Raw genomic sequence first — 18,054 nt, 5'->3', positions numbered from 1 at the left:
CTAACACAAACCCAGTAAAAGGCACAACTGATCCAATTTCAAATCAGTTGAAATGCTGTCCCTACTGCCATGGTGTGTGGTGCCATCGTGATGCAGAGTTTTCAATCCACATTAGAATCACCTTAAAGGTATGTTCCTTGAATGGGGTGGGGGTGGCCAAGACAATATTTACTGGCATTCTCAAATTTTGCTGAGGACCCAAAAGGACTAAGGGTCTACAAACTATATCTTGAAATCACTAATGAAACTACACTGAGATTTTCAGCTTGTTCAGATTCTGGGGTCACTTTTACTTTTTCCCTCTAAAAGAAGAATACTAGGGCTGGGGTTGTGGCTCAGAGCACTTGCCTAGCATGTGTGAGGCACCAGGTTCAATTCTCAGCACCACATATAAACAAACTAAAGGTCCACTGACAACTTAAAAAAAAAAAAAAGTTTAAAAAACAGATATTAAAAAAGGAAGATAACCAATTCATATTCTTCCAAAATGGGGAGGGAGGGCTGGTTCCAGGTAATCCCAAAAGGAACTGAGAGCTCTGTCTTCACTGCCACAGCCAGTACTGCTGTGGCAGTGAAAACTTGCTGTAGTAATGAAGACTTGCTGTGGCAAGTGGTGCTTTCTATGTGCTAAACTGCTCAGGTATAATCCTAAGTAATCCTCACAGTCACTGAATGCATTCCATGCTATTATTAATGTCATCCTATAGATGAGGAAACCGAGACTTAGGCAAATCACTTGCTAAAGGTCACACAGCTTAGCTTAGTTAAAAGAGTAAGCCATCCAATTTATAATAAAGAGACCAAAACTTGACCCAGATCCTACTGACATCATCCCCACATTTCTTGTTTATGGAAATGCCAACTTGATTATTTATAGTTCTCCTGCTAATGAAACCCAACTTAAGAGAAAAGCTTCCCATACCTTAACAGGTGCCTTTTTAAGAAAAAAACTGACAACAGAAGAATATATCTTACCCATTCCTAACAGCCAAAAGTAAGTGGAGAAAAGAACAGCTTCAGACAGATGAGGTAAGGTTTCTCTAAATTCTGATATTAGAAATCCTGTGAAATTTTAAGTGATGGATCTTCACTTTTAATGACAAGAGTTAGTAATATCTTTTGTCTAATGCCTAGAACTAGGACTTTGAAAGTAGTTATATGTAAGGTGCAACAGTACAACATTAAAATATATATATTGGCTATAATTTTTTAACATTATAGTGAAATTTAATAGAAAAATTTTTCTGTGATTTTTATATATAGACACCTTGATCAACTACTTTTGAGCTACAATTACACATCTTAAAAAAAGTCTTAAAAAACTAAGTTTATTTAACAGTAGTCATTTCATACTCTACACACACACATGCACACAAATTTAAAGAATATGGTAAACCACAAACAAACAATACTGAGCAGGTACATTAATCAGCATTTGGGGGCTTAATTAAAAACAGATTTCACCTAGATGTAAATTTACCTCTTGTTCCTGTCAAATTCCCAAAAGCCTGACTTTTACGAGCTCAAAATCCCACTTACCACTGTCCTATAGCTTATGCACTAGTCTTCAGGGAATGTTTTTCTATTTTCTAAATAGATCATTTAATTTTTAAATAAAAACATTTTAAAATAAATTCTAATGCCACAGCTGCTGTTTTGGCAGTGAAACTGTCACACAGAGAGCCGGTGTTAAAAGATCAGATTAAGAGCCTTCAGTCCTGGCACTGAGTGACGCCTGCAGCCATGCAAGAGTGATTTTCCATGCCTCTGAAGAGACAGGAAATAGAATTCATCTTCCTCTAATAACCTGCCTTCCCCACTCCCTCCAGATTACAGTCCATCTGGCCTCAGGGAAGAATTGAGGAGTCTAATGCTCACAGAATGCCCTGAAAATGAAACAAGGTGGGCAATGTTCAGACACAAAACATCAGAGAGGACCAGATTTGACAGGAGCAAAAACATCTGTAGCCCACATATTTAAAAATATACATACATCTAAGGAACTAGAAAAAGAGCAAATTAAATACAAAGAAAAAAGAAGAAAAGTTATGCACAGAATGAAGATTTAGGAAATCCTGACATAGGACATTACATATGAATTAAAAATTTCAACCAAGAAATGTCAAAGCATTGGGGAAATAAATAAATGGTCAGAATATGACACCTACTCTCCTCGTCTGAAGAACAAAAGAGTTACCAGTATTTCCCTACGTTTTCCTGTACAGGTACAACTTCCTTAGCCAATTAATTCCAGTCCAGTCTTGCTCAGCACCACTACCATTACACATTCCATTCCTACTGGGCTTGCTCACACAAACCATATAACTCATGTGGGAAAACAACTTACTGGCAAATCAGCTCCACCAACACCCCCAAGACCGCCTTCCATTTCTGAACATAATCCACATATCCTGCAGAAATGCCATGGAAACCAAAGCTGTTTCAGTAATTATACATAGGGGTCTGTACCTGCAGAGGCCTAGTCTAATACCACCCTGGGGATAATTCTAACTTTTTCCTGCTGCCTTGGGGTATGAAATCCCATCCGGGTTACAGTTCCCTGGATTGCACATGGTTCCTACTTCTATCTTCACAAAGCTGAGCTGCTTAAAGAAATACATACTACTATGAATCAAGTAAACGGTAGTTGGCTTTCCTAAAGAAATCCAAAATATGCTCCTTAACAACTCTTACCAACTTGCCATCTAATCCAAACACAAGAAAACCCTAAGTAAAAATAGGTAAATTGGGATATGACTGGTGATAGTTTTGTGGTCACAGCAACAAGGGAAAAAAGGCAATAGAGCCTTTGCTTTTTGTGATCCAGAAGATTCTGGAGGTTAGGTAAGGCTGTAAATATGTGTGCCCTTTCCCAATATATGCTCAATTAAGGATACTCATGGTTTTGATGTCCAACCCAGTTCAGACCAAAAAAGAAGTCACAAATAGCAATCCATATATCCACAAGACACATGCATGCTCAAATAATGTTAATGCTAACATCAGCACATGGCCACTAGTAGGCAGGTGGATGAACAGCTCTTCTGAAAAGCAATGACACAACAGGCTGACACAACTGAAAAAGTGGAAGCAATGTGCTCAATACCTTCTGAGCCCCAAAAACAAAGCATGCAGGGTACTCTGTTAGTAGTTCTTCCTCCTTATAGCTCATCTTACCCAAGGAAAGGAAGGTTAAGTTATCCAGAAGCAAAAATCATCTCTTTCCAATACTCTCACCTAAACTTTATAACTACCAAAAGCAAGCAAGCAAAGACAGAGGATGCCACAAGGAAGGAACCAAGCTCTAGAAATGCACCTCCTCATTCCAACTTATGTGCATATCTGTCAATAATGTGCACTTCCCCTAATGGTGAGGAACAAGACAAAACTAGTGAGCCACATGCCAGGTCTTGGCAATGTGTGAAGGCCCCTGTAAACAAAACCTAATTTTGATGAAAGTGGCACTCAGAGAAACTAGTCCACTGAGTCCATCTTGAATATCTTTTCCCAGATACATAGATAATATAAAGACTTAGGTAAGAATAAGTAACTTTTTAAAAACAGCTAGCCAAAAGTTACATTCATTTGTTTACTATGTGAAGCCTTTCCGTTTGATATGTCTTGTAAAGACTCTTAATGAGAACAAGCTCTTGTCTTCCTGGCAATTTTTCGATCTTTCCTATTTGATGCCATTATGATAAACAAGCATAATTTTGAGAAACACTACATCATATAATGACAGCAAAATATTTTAACAATTGAATTTTACTTAGCACATTAGAAAATATCACATTATATAAACACATTTAAATTACACTCCACTGAATTTTAATAAGGTACAGAAGTTGGAACGAGAACACTGTATCTTAGAAATGTGAAATACAAATACTGAGAGACTGGCAAGGCCAGAGTCAGTTCCACAATGTCTTCTTTAAAGAATCACTAAAATGCCAACTTCTAGTCCAGTGCCTAAAATCAACTACCTTACCTCTTGGGACAGAAAAGGAATGACTTGTGCACAGATAGCATTCAGCCTCTTGACAATCTCTGCCTGCAAAATAAAAAATAAAAATAAAATTTTAAAAAGAGAATAGCAATAAAGAGAACAGTCAGCTGATTACCAATTTTGAAATATTAACAGGATGATATTAAAACACACTGTATATTCTGGCTTGAGTATTTATTTCCTAAGAGGAAAACTATGTTGTCAGCAAGCCCATTAAAAGGAGGCAGTGATAACAGTGCCACATAAATAGCACAATTTATTAACCAGGATGTACCTTAAAAGTTAATCTTCAAAGACCAAGGCAATATAAAAAGAAGTTTATTTTCATTAGTAGAAATCAGTTTTCAAAAGCTTCATCATGATCCTTGCCCATTCTCATGTTTCTCATAAAACTAAGTCTTTAAGCATTTACATGATAAACATCTTTCCTACAACCCAACATTTTCCATTACTAACTCACTGGATTGCTACATTTGTGGACTTTACTTTTAAACAGGAGCACTGGGATTTTATACCTAAACTTCCAACCTCCTCAAAGAGGAGTACCCAAGCAACCAAGTAAGTTGATTAATTCAGATTCTTAGTTATAAATTGTTGAGGAATGAGATGCTTTCAACCATAGTAAAAGTTTCCAAATGTGTCCCATCAGGGTATTCAGTGGGTAGAGGTTTGGAAACATGCTAACATCTTACTACACTTGGCAGAAAGTAATCAGAGTCTATCTAGGGAATAATCTTGGGAACCTTATCTTCTTACTGTCCATCTGCAAAAGTCCCAAGATTGTCAGAAATCAAAATTTATTCTATAACACTTTTAGTAAGTACAGAAACCTCATACCAACATGAAGCTTAATAAGCAGAAAAATACTACCACTACATGTTTTTTATAAAAAGCTACTCAAATTTAAGCAATGTTCATCTTAATTTGTACTTTTGGATGATATGTTGTTTAATTTAGCAAATAGTTTTTTTAGACATACATACAAAATAGCTTATATTTTAATGATGGGGTACAGAATATGAGAGGAAGAAGCGCTGAAAGCCAAAAAACCTTAACCAATTACTATTCCTGAGACATTCTTAAAATAGGTTCCATCTAGGGTCAGTTCCTCATTTTATAAGAGGGCAAAAATTCTCTTTTTCCTGCTAAGTCATTACCAGAATGACAGTGACACTCTACTTGTGCAATCTAGGCTTCCTTCTTTCATCAGCAACCCTTTTGACTTTGCAGCTATGCAATCTTTTTAAATGCCAACACCTTAAAAACTTTGCCAGCCAACAGAAAACACAAATTCACCATGAAGTTTCAAAGCAAGCTTTCCACTTTGGCCTGCATTCCTAAAAGGATGGACAAAAACCCAACTCCAATAAGCAGCAGTGAATAAGGACCCAACTGTGCTGACCCGATTTACTTTACTGCACTAGCCCCATGGAGCACTTAGCCATCCTTTAAGAATGCTTAAACCACCATGAAAAGATGCAATGGGAATCACCAAACCACTCTCCACCTGGACAAAAATACCACAGTGGATATGGGGTGAAATTCCAGGGTGAGTTAAAAAAAAAATAGAGTAGCAGTCAGAAGGCTGAAAGCAATACATCTCAAAGGCATTTGGCTGTTAAGCTTTTTGTAGGGAAAGGTGCAGGGGGAGAGAATAAAAGATAATGAGACACTTTGGGGCAGACCAAACTGATGATTCTAATGCTTAGAACCATCTGCCAAGCATATTTTCCTCATTATGTTGTTTACATAAATAAAATAGTCCCTTGCTAGGAGGGTTGAAAAATGTGTGGGCCCACAAGAAAACTGAGTTCTTTAGTTTGCCTACATAACCTAGACAATAAAATCTACTCAAGAAACTTACTCATTTGGCAAAATAAAGATCAAAAAGGTATTTGGTTCCTTAAGTTTGGATCTAGGCTATTTTAAGTCTGACCAACTATTTAAAGAAAAATCCTACATTTTCTTAAAAACAAGTATAAAAAAGAGAAAAACCTAAATCACGTATGTTAACATATATATATATAAAAAAAAAAAAAGAAGGAACTTTTCCTTTAAAGGTCTTCTTGTATTTAAAAGACTTTCTTAATTTATTTAAGTTGTCATGCCAATGGATTTTCATAGTCAGGCTAATTGGCAGTGGGGGGTGGGGTGAGATGTGTGTGTGATTTCATAAAATTAAGCAGGTCATTCCTCACTTTGAAAGCTAAAGTTGCCTCGGAAACACTGCTGCTTGTATGGTCATCTAATTTTGCCTCTTTTGTCCCACAGGACCCAGCTTTAGGGAGGCATCATTTATTTACAAGCCTTTCCACTGGGCTTTAGCGATCAGCCAATAATACTGTGGACACACACTTCTAATGGCCTATGTTTTGAAACTGAGTCTAATCTAATGGCATGGGGCCCAAACTCCTTTTCCAGCACAGCCATTAAAGGATGTAGGTTATTGCTGTTGTCACCATTGATATTTGTCATTGTAATGTAATTAGGGCCCTAAAATGATGCATTACAGCCCTTGGCACAGCTTCTATTAAAATCTTTTCTTCTGCTCACTGAACTGCGACCTGCTTTCTGATGAATAACAGACAGACAGCTTTAGGGTAAGGAGCAGATTCATCAAAGAAGTATTTTTCAGCTTTGGGGAATGAGAAGTTAAAAAAAAAGGCAACCAAGGAGGAAAAGCACTAGGGGAGGAAAAGCCACAACACATATTTGAATTTCATCTGACCACTTGAAATTCTGATTGCATCTGATGAATCTTGCTTAGACAATATATTCCCAGCCTTCGAATCACATGGTTAATCAGGGCTCTAATCTGCTATCCATCAGCCTATGCCAGCTCTGTAGCTTCCAATCAAATTTATAGGTAATGTGGGTCATGCATCCCTGAGCAAGTATATTCACAGATAGCCCATTTACACAGGAAGAGATTCTGACATAACTGCTGTTAGGGTTACTCGATGTTATAATGGTATTCAATGCTTTATGGACACTACACTAAACTATTGCCTTTAGATTCATAGTAGTCCAAAATAGCATTAATGGCCTCAATGAAAGGATAATTGTTTATGTTCAAGTATAAACAAAAAACTCATTTTGGCAGTCACACTTTGTCAAATATATTCCCAATTTTTGACAATGCTATTATGTCCTCCCCTATCTATAGATATATTCATCTAAAAGAAAAAAAAGTGATACGTTTTCTACCCTCAACTCACCACCATTCTATCTTCTCTTTCTACTTATCTACCTCTACATCATATTCCAATAAAAAGAATAAAAAAATGACCATCCCTGTTTAAAGACAAACAAAAAACTCAGTTTGGACAAAATATCTTAGGAAAAGGTAACAACAACAAAAAGCATTCTATGAAAATCCTTTGGCCATTCACTAAACACCTGGCACACGAATGCCAACAGGCTAACTCAAAAGTGAAGACAGACAGTGGAACAGTAGCATGACCAGTCAGTAATGAACTGAGAAAACACCATGAAGAATATTTCATTCCTCTTTATTCATACTCCAGTACTTAAGAATTATTGGAAAATTTCTGAACTACCTTACATCATAAAAAAAGTAATCTCATGCACTGAAAAGAATGCTACTCAACAGATTAAAAAGTAACAAAGTTTAAGGCACACAATATCACATATATATTTCCCTTACAAATTACACTAGTTATTTAAGACAAAAAAAACTAGTCAAGACTATACCTGAATTCAATTAGAATCCCTCACATGGACCTGTTATAATAAAAACCTAATTTTTATTTCGATTATTTATGCCTATATACATTCTTTCTTAAAAAAAAAAAAAAACCTATATGATACAATTTTAGCAATCAAAGAAACATATCCAAAAATTATGGTGATGCACACCTATACTCCAGTGAGTTAGGAGGTTGAGGCTGGACAATCGCAAGTTCAATGTCAACCTTGGGAACTTAAGGTGACCCTGCCCCAAAATAAAATTTAAAAGAGCTAGGAATGTATCTCAGTGATAAAGCATCTCCGAGTTCAATCCCAAAAAAATTGAACAAAAAAACACCAAATATCTGTTTAAAAAATTTTTCATGAAGTTTTTAGACTCTTGTTGAAACAGGAACAACATTTCTAAATATGCACTGTTGAAATAAATCAATAACAAAGCATTATTAGGAAACCATTTCAGCAGTCAGCTTAAAAAAAGAGCAAATACAATTTAAGGAAAACACTTTTGACATTAACAAAATAATGTCAAATAACATTCTACCATTAATTGATATTCTATAGTAGGTTTCTTTGCCAAAAAAATTTTAAAAGATTAATCTTTTTATTAAATGTTTATCAAAAATATACACTCACCCATTATATATAATCACTTAAAAAATAAAAAAATTCCTACTCACCCTGCCTGAAATCCTTTTTGGAATAAGCACAAATAAATTTTGCAACCTTCTCCCATACTTCACCACTGAAGAACTCTCTAACATTTTTAAAATTTATTTCACCAGAAAAATAAATCATCTTGATTTATTCCAATCTTTCTGAAGAACCTATGCATCTTTGAAAAATAATCTTGCCTAACCCTAGATTATTAATCAGAGTACTAATAAATTCATTCTTTCCTAAAAGTCCAGACTAGAAATAAGGGAAAATATTCAAGTAGTAATATTACTCTAAACTGATGCTATGGTTTGGATAAGTGTTCCCCAAAGGCCCATGTGTTAAAGGCTTGGTCTGGTTACCAACCTGTGGAGCTATCCAGAAGTAGTGAAATCTTTAAGAGGCAGGGCCTACAGGACAGAAGTTTGGTCACTGGAGACATGCCCTAGAAGGAGATAAGGGGATATTGGGACCCTGAACTTTCCCCCTTTTTTTTTTTTTTAACTTCCTAGAATCCATAAGTAAGCAGTTTTATTCCACCATGTGATTCCCACCATGATATATTGCCTTGAATAGGCCCAAAACCCACAGAGCCAATCCTGTACTAAAACCTCCAACACTCTGAGCCAAAAAACCAACCTTTCCTCTTTTAAGTTAATTATCTCAGGTGTTTTGTTATGGCAACAGCAAGCTAACACAACTAAAAACTCAATATTTACCTTGCCATCAAACTTAAACTTTATAAAACAAATTTTATACTGAAAGACCTAAGCAATCTCATTTTACTTGGGACCTCATTTTGCTCTGAAACTTAACCTCTGACCTACTGTAGTCCTAAAGTCAGGAAAATACCACAGAAAAGCTCTGTGGAAACAGTTCTAGGAAAAGCCGCAGATGGTGATCACCTAAGATAGGCCAAGATATCGAAATATCTGAAATTCCAGATGGCCCCCACCTAGGTGTGGTGACCAATATCTAAACTAGAAGCCCTGCAGTTTGGCACGTAGCCCCCTTGCGACATCCTCACGATTTAAACCAATCAATTTTAAGTGCATCAACCCCTTGAACTAACCAATAATTCTTTCCAGATCCTTTCCCGCCACTTGATACGCTAATCATGTTTTAGAGTTGTTATTTGATTTTCCCGTGGTGTGTGATGATTTGCTAAGAGATGCTATGATGTATGTGGGGGTCCCTGCCTTCTCCAAAGAATGTATAAAACGACTGCAAATTCTGGGCTCGGGGCCTCTCAGCGTCACCTGTTGCTGTGTGTGCGGGGAGGACCGAGCTAGCTCTTTTGCTGCTTACATCGGATCTTGGTCTCTGGTGGTCTTTTGGGGGTCCCAAATTCGAGCATAACAATACATTTAAAAAAAAATCAGTCTAGGCTGAGAGATTTAGACCAACAGTACTGTCAGCATTACTAACAAATTGGTAAACCAAATGTCCTAAATTTTACTTTAGAGTTCAAGTGCTTATTTTTATGTAATATATTTAAGATTGCATAATAAAATGAAGTAATATCATATAAGGAACATTTTAACAACAGGACATCTATCAGTTTCCTAAGAGACTGGTTAAATCTACAGAAACTTTTTGCAAAGTATTAAAGCTGTTTTTTAAAGCTCTGCCTGTCCCACTTCCTGCAGTGAGAAAGAGTATCATTTATGGAGTGCTCAATTAGTGTTGTCTTGATAATAAAATTCCATTTTTTTTTTTTACTTCCACACCAATGAGATTAACTAAAACAATGATACTACTGAGGGTAATACCAGCAGTATCAACAAGGTTTGTGTTTTGAATTCTTAATTATGTTGTTTTACTCATGTTAAGTATGCTAAAGTACCCAGTGTCCAGCTCAGTTAACTGAATATACAGAAGTACTCTGTTTATCCTAATAGGATATATGGTGCTACTGCTTATGGTTCTCATAAAGGAATATGCAAGGCAATGTTCTTCAAAAAAGTGTCCCAGCATACCTACATTCACGAAATTATTCCAAAGTATCCCAAAAGGTAGAGATATTTTGTGGATGGATATTTATAAATGGCTAAAAAAGGGTGACCCTTCCTTTTTTACCAGGTGACCTTTTTAGAAAGTATTTCATTAAGGCAAATCTAAAATAGTGCCTACATACATCTGGGCTCTGATTATTGGGTTTTAATATTCTTCCAATGTGAAAACTGATGAAGAAAATGATAAACTATCAAAGTTGAGAAAGCTGTCAAGCATCCATAATTACTCAGTCAAGATCAAATCAATTCAATTCTCCAGTTTGAAGAAAAACACTGTAACTCATCCTATGGTGGTTTACTCCACTCCACCAAAAAGGAGAGGCAAGAAAATGGAAAAAAAGGATGGGAGGGGAAAAAGGGATGTTATTTGTAATTAGGCAAAGAAAATTACTTCTCTGGTAAATTTAACTTTGGCGTTCACAAAACATAGTGGAACTAGTCAGAGAACCTGACTACTCATAAGATACCCAAGTTCTGCAAATGTTTCTTTCCTCAGAACTCCTTTGCCCATGTGCCCTACCAAGCCGACAGCCACTTTGTTTTTTCTCCTCTCTCTTGAGCACTGGAATGCTCCCACTCTCCCCAGCTCAGATGTGCCATCTTTCTCTCTGTGTCTCTCCCTCTCCCCTGTTACTCCCCTCTTTTTAAATGTGCAGGTATCTTTGAATGTTCATTTACAATTAAGTATTTTCATATTTAGCCACAGTAAATGGGACATATACTCCTTGTGTCCACAGTAGATGGAGATCGTCTTGATTTTTTTCCCAACATGATACATGCGATCAAAATGATGTGAAAAATGTCTATGGAGAACCTGGGATATAAGAATAAACCAAAACAAACTAAAGCTGGTACATGCCTATTATCCCAAGCTACTTGAGAAGCTAAGGCAAAAAGATCACAAGTTCGAGACCAGCCTCAGCAACTTAGGGAGACCCTGTCTCAAATTAAAAAATAAAAAAGGGCTGGGGATGCAAGTGCTAGCCCCTGGATTCCACCACCAGTACCACCCAAAACAAATGAAACAAACAAACATAACAACCCAGACTGATGGACCTTAACAAGTTCTCATTAAGAATACCTACATATCCAGGGAAGCAACTAGACACCTTTTATCTCCACCTTCCGATCACTTTGTTCCTTTTCTAATTAGGAGTAGGCCACAATTCTTATGAAAACAAAATGAAGGATATCTCAGTTCACTCTCCTTTCTAAAATTACTTATACAGGATTACTGAGCACCTGAGTCACTGGAATTCAGTGTATGTGTTTATAAAGCACACAGAGAGAGCACTTTATATGCAGAGTTCAGAATAAATCTCTAGAATGGGACCTACAGTGAACCAATTTGATGATTTGTAACAGCCCAAGGAAAGACCCTAGTCATGTTATAGCATCACTGGGCTCACAGAAAGTTAAAGATCAGTTCCACTAACTCAAGGTATATATCAGGAACTATACCCACTGTAGTATGTGCAGACCCAGCTCATACTTACTAACTCAGTTCAAAACCTGGACCATGAGAGTCAGGCTTGGGCAGCCATGGACAGCTGCAGTATAACACCTGTAGAGAACAAGCCAGGAATTGCTACAGGAACCACTTATTGCTTCATCCCTGGGCAGCAGATAACCTGATTCAACATCCCACATATATATCCCAATACACAAATTGCCTCCTCAATGTCCCTGACAAACCTATGTGAATACTCTCACTATTGGACAGTTTCATAACAGGGAAGTTTTACCAAGAGCAAACTAATTCCTTTCTATTTGTTGTTGTTGTTGTTGGGATGCTATATCTCACACAAAAGTGGGCATACACTAACTGAATCCTCATCCAATCCTAATTCTTCTTTCATGGCTCACAAAATGTGATTCACATACAGTATAGAAAGCCACCTGGGGCAGGCTAAGGAATTAAATACAAAAAAGAAGGGGGCTGGGGTTGGGGCTCAGTGGTACAGTGCTCACCTAGTACATGTGAGGCACCAGGTTCAATCCTCAGCACCACATAAAAAATAAATAAATAAATAAATAAATAAATAGTGTCATGTCCAACTACAACTAAAAAATATTTTTAAAAAAGAAGTTCAGTACCACAGACTGAGAGCTCTTTATGATCAGAAAAATAATACCATTTTCTCTGTAATCAGGCTTCTACTTTTGCTTCATTTCTTCTTTTTTAATAATCCACTACACCAAGTTGAAAAAATTAAAGGTAAAGGAAACTACTGTCATCTACTTGTGTTCCTATATTTTTGCTTTTAAAATATACAATTGTCCTTCAGTAGCCATAGGAATTAGACGCACTACAGATACCAAAATCTGACCATGCTCAAGTCCATCATATGAAATGGTACAGTACTGTACAGAACCTTTATACATCCTCCCAAATACTTCAACTGATCTCTAGATTACTTATAATAACTAATACAAAGTACATGTGATATATGTATATTATATTCTTTAAGAAATAATGACAAGAATCTGTATATGTTCAGTACTAACACGATATTTTTCCATATATTTACAATCCGTGGTTAAATCCACAGATGTAAAAACCATGGATACATAGAGGGACAACTGTACTTCAAGCTGCCTTTAAATTATGCAAGCAATTTATTTTTTGTATTTTTAACAAGTTCTCATTAAGAATACCTATATATCCATGGAAGCAACAAGACATTTTATCTCCATGTACCTAAAATACACATGTACCTCAAAAAAAAAAAAAAAAAAAAGCCCAAATCATAAATGTATTATCACCTTTTTGTCCACTCAGCAAATATTTATTAGGTGGCTTACTGACTATTTGGACTCTTAATTGTTAAATGAAGACAAAGGAGTGAAGCAGAAGACAAGTAAATCCCTACTGTGTGGAGTTCACTCACATCATAAGGACAGGGAGACACAGAAGCAAGTACACAAACACATGAAGAGGAATGTCAGAAGTGCTACAAATAAGATAAAAGAGAACTTTGGGGCAAGGGGCCAGTCTGGTTTGAATGACATGATCAGGCAAAGATAAATAAAGTGACTTAAAACTTGAGATGTGGCTGAAAACAACATCTCCCAGAGCATGTTCTATATTACATTTTGCAGATATTAGTAACAAGTATTATATACATAAAGAACTCTCTGATTGGATGGCCTTACTTTGCCTCTGCAAGTTAAACAGCTTTGTTTCCTATTGGACATCTCAAAGGCTTTCATTTGATAGTGTTAGTTCTACATCTTTGGAGAGAAGCACAACAAAAGCAATACTACTCAAATTTCCCTGACTATGGAACCCTTTCTCCTAGAAGCTCTCAGAGGAAATAATATTCTGTAGGAAACAGGGCTGGTCCGTGGTTTCTTGCCCTGGCTTTACATCACCATTACCAGCAGACCTTTCACAAACAGATGCTAGACCTCACCCCACACCCATTAACTCACAATCTCCAGGGTGGGACCCAGGCTTCAGTATTTCATTTTAAAGATCCCTAGGTGATTCTAATGTGCAGGCAGGATTGAAAGCCATTAAGATAGAGCAAAGGGTGTACACAACAAAAAACAGTGGAAACTAAGGGCAGGAAAAGATCCACTGGGGTCAGACTGTGAATGGTCTTGAATGCAACACTAAAGAGCTTGTCCTTTACTTGGAAGGCAGCAAGTATCTATCCAGGACAATTACTAGGAAAGCTATGCTAACACTAAATGGCGAAAGATACTTCAGTGCACTCTGTCCTCTACCCTCTTCTTGCCACTAATTATGTTTAAATGGCTGTGAAAGAAGAGATTTTTATCCACAAAACATACCACAGGAGGAAAGACAAGAGAATGAAAGTTAACTTCAAATAGAATTCCCAAAGCACTCCAGTTTTAGGAAATTCAACAAAGTATTTTCAGGTACTGGCTGCTACTCTTCTAAGCTAGAAACTATGATAGAAAGAGTAGTGAATGCAGAATGGATCTGAAAACTTGAGGTATGTATTTTATTTTTTTGGTAGCAGGAACTGAATTCCAGGGTTGCTTAATCTCTGACCAAATCCTCAGCTCTTTTTTACATTTTATTTTGAAACAGAGTCCTTAGGGCTTTGTATGTCCTTAGGGCCTTGCTGAAGTTGGTTTCGAACTTGCAATCCTGTCTCAGCCTATGGAGTCATTAGGTTTACAGTCATGCGCCACCACACCTGGCCACTTGAGGTGCTTATAATCCCAAACAGGAAAAGACCAAATACACCCAATAACATATGTCAAGTATAAGTGTCCTGGTGGGACACAGAGAAGTCCGAGAAGAGGAGAAATCCCTTTTGGTTTTGGTGAAAGTACTTTGGAAATCATATTAATTACCCAATTTTCAATAACTGTGTACTACTCTCTCCCTGGTACAGTGTCCTAGTCTGAAAGCGAATAGGGGATAGGATTTATAAAGATGATGAAGAAATATATTAAAAAGACAGTATTTTAAATTATTAACACAGGACTATTTTCCTGAATAAATGAGGGTGAAAGGATTCTGAGAGACAAAAAAGAGAGTAGGGAAAAGAAAGACCATTTCAAAAAGAGCCTGCTGTACCATAAATTCAGAGAAGAGGAAGAATGAAAGGGGAAAGGGGCAGTGGCAGCGACAGCACAAGATGAGGCTCAAGAAGTAACTCCAGAAGAGCCTAGTAGATCAGGCTTATTAGACCAGTTAGGAGATTACTATATTACTCACAGTGAGAGTCATTTTAAATATGGTGACGAAGAGTTGGATTATGATCATGATATCCACCCTAAAATTCATGGAGAGCTTGCAATATGCCAGATACTTCACTTAATGCTCAAAGCAATTTTAAAAGGATTACTCTTGTCCCCATTTTATAGATAAGGCCTAAGAAGAGTAAATTGTTATGAAGTCACCATGATGACATAGATAGCTAAAGAGAAGTAAACATGTGTAGGAATAACAGGGAACAAATTCCAGAAGACCTTATGATTGGCTGGGTATAGCTAATGAAGGAGACATGTGGGCAATAATCACTTGCCTCCCCATGCATGTTTCCTAACTTGAAAAACTGGATGGATAGAGCTAGCATTTCCTCAGATAGCTCTCTGGACCTCAAGCAAGCTTGCAGGGGAGGATGTCAATTTTAGAACCGGTTGAATTTAAGTACCTATGAGAATAGTCTCAGAGAGGTCTGGGTTATTTGAGAGAGAGAGAGAGAGAGAGACAGAGAGAGAGAGAGACAGAGAGAGATATTGAGATTAACCTACTTAACAGAATAGATGAGACCACCTAAACAAAAGGGTAAAATGGATGTAGAGGGTAGAGCCATTCTGGGAATACTGGCAGGATTTTCAGGTACGAAGAAAAGCCCCTAAAAATGACCCTATAGAAGAGAAAGAGAGAGAAGGAGGCAAAGGCTGTAGACAAGAGACAGATATGGGGACACACAGACTCTAGCATAAGGATAAGCATGGTGACCATAGTCACAGCAAAGGAGATACTCTGCACAGGAAGGACCAGCAACATGTGGTGGCTTCACTAGATTTGTATAACTGAAGAGTAAGAAATTCATGATTCCAGAATGTGAAGCCTAGTTATGGCATGACCTACCATGCATTAAAATACTAAGTCATAGGCATATGGGTAAGGTTTGTTGTAGGAACAGTTTTGGAAAAGCATGGGAAGAATTCAGACTCAAGTGACCAACATTCTAAAAAACACATCTATTATGAATGATCCAACTATAGAATCCCAAATCCCAGAGTGACTGGCTAATTTCTAATCTAGTTGAGCAAAGACCTTAAACAACCTCTCCCCCAAATGATTCCAAACTCCATTTCTACAACCATGAAAAAAATGGAAATAGCCACAGTTCAAGTTTTCAGAAATATTTATGAGGAAAGACATATGAATAAAATCCCTTAAGGTAAGTAAGTAGTTCTGTTTTAAGACAGAACAGAGATTAGATACTGTTACAAACTGAGTGACTGTATTGTTAGGTATCGATTCAAGCTTAGGGCTTTTTCTATCGTTCAATTAAGAAAGCATCCCTCACTAATTTATACAGCAGAAGGGCTGCAGGGTCCAAGAGGTAGCTGGAGACAGATCCAAGGAGTAAAAGGATACTAGACTCAATGGTACAGTAACAGAGGACAGTGCCTCTTCATTGACTGGAAGGAGCAAGGTCACAGGCTAACCCCCAGAAATTTGCTATTTCTCCACTTTCTTGCACTGTGACCCAGAAAAGACATTCTTGGTATTTATGTTTTGCTACTGGCAAAGATCTCTCTTCCTCTTTTCTTGGTATACAGATACTTGCTCTGGATACAATAAAATTTATATATAGGAGTAAAGAGTAAAGAATATCAGCAGGCTGGGGGAAGGAGGTAATTCAGGCTTAATTTTTAAGCTTCTCTGATAATACATATATTATGATCCTGAAATTAAAGACTACAGAATAAAACTTCTGTGAGACTTACTGAAATATATTCTTCCCATTCAGCAGATGGTGAAAAAAAAAAGAAAAAGAAGAAAGACAAAAATTTTCTGAGAATTTAGAACTGCTTTAAGAAGAACTTAAATGGATTTTACATTAACCAAAGTACCAAGCGCAGTGCTTCTTTCAGCTTCCAACCTGTGAATCCCTGTCAACTGCCTTAAGTACGCTGCAACATGCCATATCACTTTGCTTTTTAAATTATTATTTTTGAGGTTACACTGTATGTTATGAACTTTAGTCAATTCCTAATTTGTAAGTAATCCTAATAAGCTTTTTGATTGATTACAAATTTTAAAACAGTGATACAGAAAGTTGCCATGCCCCAAACTGTTACCAAACAGCAAGAAGAAAATGGGCTTCTGCCAGGACATAAATCAACAACTGCTAGGTTTGGCTAGGTAGGTTTCCTAAATTTTGTTTTATAAAGGACACTGTCCATGAAGGATGTAATGTATTCATTTATATTATGCTACAAGCTCTTATCTCATCACCATTTATAAGCAATAGTTCACAGAGATGCACCAGTCCACCAACTACATTCTGAGTATAGTACAACTCCAATGCAGCACTCCTAAATCTCAAATCTATGATTTCTTACTACCTTAGACTCTAGATGATAGGTAAGTTCCCTCTAGGAAACAAAATTCTCCAACACAATCCTATGAAAAGGGCATTCCTTTGTCTCCTCCCTGGCTAATTTAGAAAAGTTAAATAATCAGTTATAAAACTATCAAGTGGGTGAATGAAAGCCTGGAAATTAATTCTTCAGATAATCCCATTTCAGTTTCCCACTAGGTCAGCACCATCTGCTAGTCTGAAGGGCTGTGCTGCAGCAAACAAAAATAAAGGACCACAAACTATAAATATTTCCTTATTTCTAAAAACCAAAAAATGACAGGGTTAAGAGAATGATATGGTAAACGTCACAGTTTAAGACATTAGTCTGAGCTTCTTTCACAACATAATATACTTCTAAAGTGGGAATTTTTATGATACAGAAGACAGAGACAAACCCACACAGTCATATGATTCTTGACAAAGGTGCCAAAAAACACACATTGGAGAAAAGACAGCCTTTTTAACAAATGGTGCTGGTACAACTGCAAGTTCAAAGCCAGCCTCAGCAAGTTAGCAAAGCCCTAAGCAACATAGTCAGACCCTGTCTCAAAATTTAAAAAATAATAAAAATGGGGTGGGG

General features: G+C 36.9%; 1 protein-coding gene across 11 annotated transcripts in view; it reads right to left on the bottom strand.

Moving 5' to 3' along the window:
* The window catches only part of Tle4 (TLE family member 4, transcriptional corepressor), a 140,183-nt gene that overhangs the window by 102,416 nt on the left and 19,713 nt on the right, over positions 1 to 18,054 (bottom strand). For all 11 annotated transcript variants that reach the window (XM_046459719.2, XM_046459720.2, XM_046459723.2 and 8 more), the window contains one exon: positions 3,989 to 4,051. In XM_046459719.2, coding sequence (XP_046315675.1) covers positions 3,989 to 4,051 — 63 coding nt within the window. The remainder of the gene's footprint in view (positions 1 to 3,988; positions 4,052 to 18,054) is intronic.

The sequence above is a fragment of the Marmota monax genome, unplaced genomic scaffold (genome assembly GCF_021218885.2).
Source record: "Marmota monax isolate L192 unplaced genomic scaffold, Marmota_monax_Labrador192_F-V1.1 WCK01_AAM20220418_F8-fsc00172, whole genome shotgun sequence".
Taxonomy (NCBI): domain Eukaryota; kingdom Metazoa; phylum Chordata; class Mammalia; order Rodentia; family Sciuridae; genus Marmota; species Marmota monax.
This window is presented reverse-complemented; position numbering and strand designations above follow the sequence as displayed.